This window comes from Danio rerio, chromosome 24 (assembly GCF_052040795.2).
Source record: "Danio rerio strain M-AB ecotype USA chromosome 24, GRCz13ab, whole genome shotgun sequence".
NCBI lineage: Eukaryota > Metazoa > Chordata > Actinopteri > Cypriniformes > Danionidae > Danio > Danio rerio.
The window spans coordinates 35,009,567-35,017,500 of NC_141044.1; the positions used below are offsets into that span (position 1 = coordinate 35,009,567).

At 35.8% G+C, this 7,934-nt stretch overlaps 1 protein-coding gene and 2 long non-coding RNA genes across 4 annotated transcripts in view; 2 read left to right on the plus strand and 1 right to left on the minus strand.

Moving 5' to 3' along the window:
* The window catches only part of mmp16a (matrix metallopeptidase 16a (membrane-inserted)), a 106,945-nt gene extending 104,773 nt beyond the window's left edge, over positions 1–2,172 (minus strand). For both annotated transcript variants that reach the window (XM_087308786.1, NM_001440706.1), the window contains 1 exon segment: positions 1,723–2,172. In XM_087308786.1, coding sequence (XP_087164912.1) covers positions 1,723–1,833 — 111 coding nt within the window. In that variant the 5' untranslated portion in view covers positions 1,834–2,172.
* The window catches only part of LOC147838080 (uncharacterized), a 982,747-nt gene that overhangs the window by 622,011 nt on the left and 352,802 nt on the right, over positions 1–7,934 (plus strand). The gene's annotated exons all lie outside the window — the stretch shown is intronic.
* LOC141380746 (uncharacterized) overlaps positions 1,757–7,934 on the plus strand; it is a 113,760-nt gene continuing 107,582 nt past the window's right edge. The window contains exon 1 of the long non-coding RNA XR_015525238.1: positions 1,757–2,275. This is a non-coding gene — a long non-coding RNA (uncharacterized LOC141380746). The remainder of the gene's footprint in view (positions 2,276–7,934) is intronic.

Genomic DNA, 7,934 nt, shown 5'->3' on the forward strand with positions numbered 1-7,934 from the left:
CCCAATTCAACACTGCAGATCCTGTGAAGTGACTATTGCGGATGCACACATTGCGATATGGATCCTGAAACGATATATTGTGCAGCCCTAGTTTTTGGTACCATAAAAAACTTTGGTCACACTTTATTTTGATGGTTTGTATTTTGAATTTTAGTTGCATTGTATCTACATGCCAACTAATTTTCATTAGAATATGAGTAGACTGTTAGGTTGGGGTTAGTGTAAGTTGACATGTACTTGCAAAGTTTCTAATAGTCAGTTAAATGTCTGGTCAGACAGTCTACTAATACTCAAATGGACCATCAAAATAAAGTGTTACCAAAATCTTCCAGGTTCCATTTATGTTAAAGGTTCTTCATAGAACTGTAGTTTAAAGAACCTTTATTTTTAAGAGCGTTGAAGTGATGGAAAAGTACAACTGATGTTAGATGTTCTTCTTTGAAACATACTTTACAATAAAGAACCTTTATTTATGAGAAGAAACAAGACAATCCAGTGAAGTTTGCATCAAGTTGATTTGAATTATACAATCTGATATCCACTTCGCTTTTTATCGCGTTATCACACAATGCTTATTCATATGATGAGATGTATAAACACATGGTGACTTTTAAAGTACATGGTACCGTAAAATGTAACAGAATTGCTGCTGTCCAGAAAGAGCCTCTAATCTCAGACTTCGAAATAGCAGTCTTCCGAGAGACACAAAGAATAACAGTTGTCAGGATGAAAATTTAAGGCGTCTCAGGCTATTGTTTGCTTTGCCACAAATTTTAGGCTCCACTAAAAACATAAAGGGCATCTGACACAACTGTCAAGCTCATAAACAGGCGGTCTGCCTCTGCAACACCGTCCAGCGCTTAAGTCATTATAAGCTGAGGAGGACAAAAACTTTGCTCACTATTCCAAACAACACAAACAGCTGTCTCATTTGAGCATAACTTCTGACCGACTGTAAATTCACTGCAGACTTTTATAATGTTGGCAAGTTTGGAAGGCGAAAGCTTTGCTGCTTCGCTTCTAATAAAAATGAAAAGCTGAACAGTAACAGCATGTTTACCATTACAATATTTAGGCTGTAATGACAGGTTGACTTCTTCGGTTACTGGCCGGATATCAAGTCATGTCCAGTTGATTTATTCCGCCCTTTCGTGAATCAGATGTTGCCAATAGAGCAAACCTCAATATGTGTGCATGTATTTGTGTACAGCATGAAAAGAGAAAATGCAAGCTTTTGTACCATAATCATGGATTGAGAATGGAGTAAAACCTTACTCTCCTGCTGACCAAACAAACTAAAGAAGCACCAACAATGAAAAAGTCCTTATGTAGCAGATTACTATAGTGATAATACCTACCAAAGGTGTTTCCTTCACAACATACTGTAAGTGCAGTGCTGCTTTTTATTTACGAAGCAACCAAATAGCCTTGTTATATGCATTAACGTTGACTTTATTTGCTCAAATTAAGCTGCTGGGATTTTCGGTTTTGTGTAAACATTTGCCAACAAGTCTTAGAATTAGCAACGCAAGCCATTCCTGCTGCATACTGTAGTATTGTTTACATTTGATAAACTTTGAATATGTGCATTTAGATTGAGATTAGACGTGCAAACACTCACATTAGAGGAAGTGCCCATGCAAAATGGCTCAATGTTTATGTGGCCAATATACAGTAGACGTGAAGGACATCAGCATCATCTCGTCTGTGGATCTCTCTTACCTCCACACTGAATTGCTGCTCCTCTCCGTCCACCGCACATAATATCCACAGCAAGAACTGCGCGCACAAGCAATTCAAGCCTCTTCTGTTATGCAGTGTTAACAAAACCATAATGACCCGTATTTATTCGTTTTGGCTGCTTTTATTTATAGTCAATAAAAAAAGCAAAGAACAAAAGAAGGAATAAATCCCCCCGGTCTCAGTGGGTTGGAAACATTTGAGGCAGACAAACAGTCGTCACGTCGAGAGATATAATATTAATTGTGATATCATATCACTCCGGGAGGCTGGGATCGCGTTGTTTGCTCCTTTACAGTTCGTCTCGTCTCTTTGTCTCCCGGAGGCGCAGATGTGATGATGATGATGCTCTGATAAGTCACATTTAGTTGTGCTGCTCCTCTTCTGCTCGGCGCGATGGACTGCGAGTTTTCAACCATACCTCTCCCTTCTGCGCATGCGCGCTCCGCTCCGCTCTCTCAGCGGAGAGCCCACGGAGAAAAACGTCACGGAATCCTACATCAGAAACCCAACACCAAACTCCAGTAAATAACAGGTACTGTACTACAATAGGTATATATTTTTTAAAAATGCCAACAGCAGCAACTATAGGTATCCAAATGTATTTACAGATCGATTATATTATATATTATTAAATGATACATTTACGTAATACATTTTTCTAGCAATAAGCAACTACAGTGTATATTTATTAAATTGCTACATTGCATTAAACCAAATGCATACTTAAATTTCGTTTATAACACATTTTATAAAGTATTTACATAATTTATAAAATATACATATAAAAAGTAATTATTTTGTATTATCATCATCATTTAATTGTTAGAGTCATTGATTATGCTGATTATAAATATATAAATATGCATATACATTCATTATAAATTACACTTTGGCATTGTTTTTCTACATCCTAATCACGTATTTATTAATATATTATGAAATATTTTTCGCTCATGTGTTAATATTGTCGCTTGTGTATTTACATTATAAAAATCGTCATATCATGTTGTTTACATTTGGCTTTTCACTACCGTTCGTGTCCACAAGAGGGCGTCTTTCCTGTTCTCTTGCAAAGGATAGGAAAGTTCCCGCACCTTTAGTGAACTACATGAAGTCTTGAATGCTAATTGTTCTCCTCTGTCTCACTTTAAACTCAGTGTCTCGGTGCAGCCTGTAATGTAAGTCCTCTCATTGAATAACCCAGAATCTTTTGTTTGTGTCACATGCACGCGCTTGCAAAAGAAATACGTTTTTCCTCAGTCTCTGTTAGGGAGCAGTTCACAGATATGTACGCAAAACGAGTCCATCTCAAGACTGAAAAAGACAAGAAAATCTGATAAAATGTCACAGACCAGTGATTTTATACTTAAAGGCGAATGTGATGTGAAAACAGAGCAGCGGGGTGGCTATGGAGATCTGATGAGAGTTCAGTTCAGCTTTTCTTTCCAGAGACAAATGAGATGCAAATGAACGGCTTACTTAAACATCAAACAAGTCCGTTTTCCATTGACTAGGAGATATTTTTAAAATTCTCCACCAAAATGTGCTTGCTAAGCTGCTAAAGTCACCTTAAATCAGACCATTTATTGCGAACGCAGTTCAGTTAATAAGGTTATGCAATGTTTGAAGTTAGCCTTCACCCCTGAAAAATAGTTTCACCATTGTTTACTCACCATCTACTTGTTTCAGCTTCTTATTTTCTGTTCAACACAAATATGTATTTTGATGAATGTTGGAAACTGGTAGCCATTTACTTTCATATTTGTTTTTCCCAGTAAACATCAATGGCTACCAGACAGTTTCAAGCATTCTTCAGCCTATCTTCTTTGTACTCAACATAAAAAAATAAAATCATAAGGATTTGTATCAGCTTTAGGGTAAATGGTAAATGTTCACTTTTTTAATAACTATGCTTTTAATGTATAAGATATTGTGGTATTTTTTAAGAATATGCATGACATTATCAATCAAACCTTTTTTTAAGGGATAGTTCACCCCAAAATATTAATTCACTAATTTTTTTCTCACGGTCAGTTGTTTCCAAACATTGAGTTTCTTTCTTCTGTTGAACTGAAAATATTTTGAAAAAAATCTGTAAATATTGATTTCCATAGTTGAGTAAACAAATGATTGGTTTCCGAAAAAGTAAAGGGTGAAAAAATAATGACATAATTTTTTATTATTTTAGGTGAACCATCCCCTTTAAATCCACTTTTATAACCTTTACTGCATGAAGGATATTCAAATGAGTTTTAAAAGTTAACATATAGTGGGAGTTTCATTTAAGACAAGGTTTTGCCAATGATGCTATTGTTCCAAACAAAAGCTGAACATTTACTCATCTCAAAGTTTCATTGCTGAATGAATCTGTTTTGAATGAATCTAGTGAATTGTAGTCAATTGCTTTACTTCCTTATTAATCAGTCATTTGAACAAATTAATTCAATCAGTAGCTGTTTTCATAATGTGAAGCAAAACTTTCTAAAGTTCTCAGAAAAAGAAAAGGTAAAAAAAAAAGTCACAAATGCAAATTACTGTAGGTGTTTCCATCAAGTTATTAGAGCTGGTGACTGTAGTATTGGTAACCTAGAGTAACAAGGCCAGCATAATGGCGACTGATTTGTCACCTACGTGTAATGTTTGCTACGTCAGAGTTCATTTGGCAATTGTGTGTCCATTTATTATTATTCGCATGAAACCCCTTTCACAAAAGTCCAGAACCACCTCAAACGAGCATAAATAATTGTATTTTTTTCGTTTTGGCATTTCCATTACTCGTTTCTCACATGATGCTTTTCATTTCTAAATAGAAACCTTAAAAATATCTTCTTTTGTATTTAACAGAATAAACACCATAAAACTCCAACTCCGCATAAACAAACTCCACAAAAAAAGGAAACCATTTGATTAAATAGTGAATAAATTAATAGTTTTGGCTGAACTGTCCCTTTAAGCATTGTTAATTTGAACAGGAAAAGTGAAAGAAACAGCCTTCATATGGGCTTTCATGCTGGTTTTAATTAAGCATTTGATTTGCTCTATATGATCTGCTGATCCATAAACTGAGGCAGTGACTCAGTATTTGGATCAATGTTACCGTCACATTTCAGCCACATGAGTGAAGATCGGCCAGTGAAGATGAAGTGCTCAGCAAAGTGTAGTGCAAAAGGTCTTTTGAGGTAAACCAAGAAACACCCACCAAACACAATCATGTTTTAAATATATTTACAGTCATTTTCCCCATCCCTAATCTTCTGTGCAATAATAATCATGGTAACACTTAAGTTTAGATATCAGTCTATTAACTTCTGGCTTATTACCTGCCTATTATAAGATATTGGCTGTTTAGTGCTTATAAAGTATGATCTTATTCTGCACCTCTAATCCTACTCAACACCTAAACCCAACTACCTTACTAACTATTAATAAGCACCTAATTAGTAGTTTAAGTTAAAAGTCTTAGTTAATGGTTTGTTGTTAGTGAGAATTACCTTCAAATAAAGCATGACCATAAAAAAATCATCAATTTTATTACACGAGATCCTATTTTCTGTGTATAGTTTATCATATTTTTACAGTATGTTATTCATTTTGCTATTAGAGTACTTATTACCATTTTGAATGTCCTTTTATCTTGTCTTTTATGCACAATATTACTGTATAATATTAAATTATAAATTGACTATTTTAGTTTTTATGTACTTTTTAGAACTTTTGTTTCATTTGAGCATATTAACTTTAAATGTAGTTTATTTTAGCAATGTAAATATGTGATTATCATTTATCACATTATACATTGTTTTGGGTCTGTTTACATTACATTTTATGGGCTCTATTTTGACGGTCCATGCGCAGAGCACAAAACGCAGGGCGCAAACGCTTTCAGGACATGTCAGAACGCATTTTTGCTAATTTACGGACGGAAAAATCCGCTTTAAAAGGGTTGAGTTTATTTTCCTAATGAGTTATAGGTGTGTTTTGAGAATAAACCAATTAGAGTCTCATCTCCCATTCCCTTTAAGAGCCAGCTGCGTTGCATTCGCTATTTACAGGACGTAAAGTAAGTTTAAGTGGAAAAACTGAGCATTTCACAAGCAAACAGTTAACAGTTTTTTTTTTTTACAGAAAACTGTTAAACAGAGCATCTACTGCGTGAGAATGAGAGATAATCGATCTACTTTCACTTTCGCTCTTGGATAGGAAAACCTTTACGCACAGACATCAATTAGCCTATAAATAATTAATTGTGTTTGTTAAGCGGAAATATTTGTTTCAAAACAATTTCTAAATTCAGTTCTAATTTCCAGCAAATGAATAAATGAACAACAATAACGAAGTGTGTTCAAAAACCTGAGTTATATCCTAAAACACATGCTGTGCCCCATATGGTCTAAAACCTGACGGGTGGGCAAATCTAAGCTTGTTTTTAATAAAACAAATATAAATATGGATATATTGAATAATACTGCTAATAATAATAACATTATACAAAAGCAAATTGTTATGAATGAACTGAAAAAGCCTCCCGAGATGAAGAAGACATAAAAGCAGTGATTTTTCATATTTATGTAGGCTAGAAAATAATGTTTTGTAATATTTTAATCCTTTATATTTATATTCTATATCTATTCTTATTATATCCTAAATATATCTTTAATATTAAAATGTTTTCACATGTAAAGATTTTTGCCTATTGCTCTCTTGTGCGTATTAAGCAGTGTGTAAGCGAGGCGCAACTCTACGCCGGAGTTTAGACCGGGTTTGTTTTGGTCTAATGAAAAATCTATTTAAGTTTCTCAAAATAGCGACGCGCCAGCAGTGCGCCTCAGAACGCCTTCCTTTTTAGACCAGAACACCTATGGGCGCACATCTGAGCGCAAATGCATTTACTATTTAAACAGCGTAGCGCAACGCCTCAAAACGACTCTTGCGCCAAGCTGAAACTAGCTAAAGACTATTGCGCCACGCCTTGCGCCACATTGCGCCGAGTGTATGATTGGGCCCTAAGTGTTTTTTTTTTTACCTGCAAGATGTACAGATTACATTAAAACTAAATATTGCATTATAGTTAATCCTGCTTTTTAGTAAACATGGGTTACACTGATTTTTATTAGGAAGACGTTTTTATATTAAAGTTGAATACGTTTACATGGACGTCAGTAATCTAATGATTTGCCTTAATCTGAATGAGGCAATTATATAATTAAGGTGTTTACATGAGTTGCTTTTTGAATGTTCCTTTCATGGTCCTGTTTTACATGTTACAGCAAATAGATTGATTAATGTCATTGCTTCATCACGCTATCCACATTTCCTCCAGAGTTTCATATAATTTTGGGTGTTTCATTTTTAATTTGTCGACTTTAACTGGAGTTCTGCACTTTCCCTTTAATTCAGAAATATTTCCTGCATGCCCTAGTGACAAACGAGGTATTGGATGCGAGAATGAACTGCTGGAAGAGTGTAGTTTTAATGGAATTTGATCCTACACGCCGTATAGGGAAAAATTGTGTTTCCCCTCTGCATTTTGCGATGTGTGTCTGTATTCCTTCACTGACTCAGTAGGTGCAGAGAATAGTGTCAAATGGCAGTGTGTGTTTGAACTATCCTGTCGCAAAAATCCTACACTATGATAATAGCTTGACTGAAGGCTGATTTATACTTCTGCGTCAAGCTCAAGCGTATGCTACATCGCAGCTTATACAGGGACGCAATGATGCTTATCGCAAGCTCTGTGATTGGTCAGCTTGCGAGCGCTGATGAGTGTGGGCGGGACTGAGAGCCGCGCAAGTCCGTTGGAGCGAGTGTCTACAAGTGTCGAGTCCCATAAAGGAGCTCCAGATGGAAAGTTTTGTTTTGTGTTTACCTCATAAAGTTGTTGCAGGTCTACCGGTTCCTGTCTCAAAATGAGCGAGTTTGAGCCACTTGTACATTAAGGAAGCATTCAGAAAAAACAAAACACCAGCGAAGAAACTCGACACAGAGGAACATAAACAACTCACTGCCCTCTAGTGTTTCGGAAGTGTTATTGCAGAGGAACATAAAGCAGTGTGCAGAAATATAAGTGCATGGCAACACGCAAGGCATGCGCCGTGGGTCACGCCGATCCCTCTGCAGAGGCATTAACCAGGCTTAAAGGCTGATTTATACTTCTGCATCAAACGCATGCATATGCTACGGTGTTGATGCAT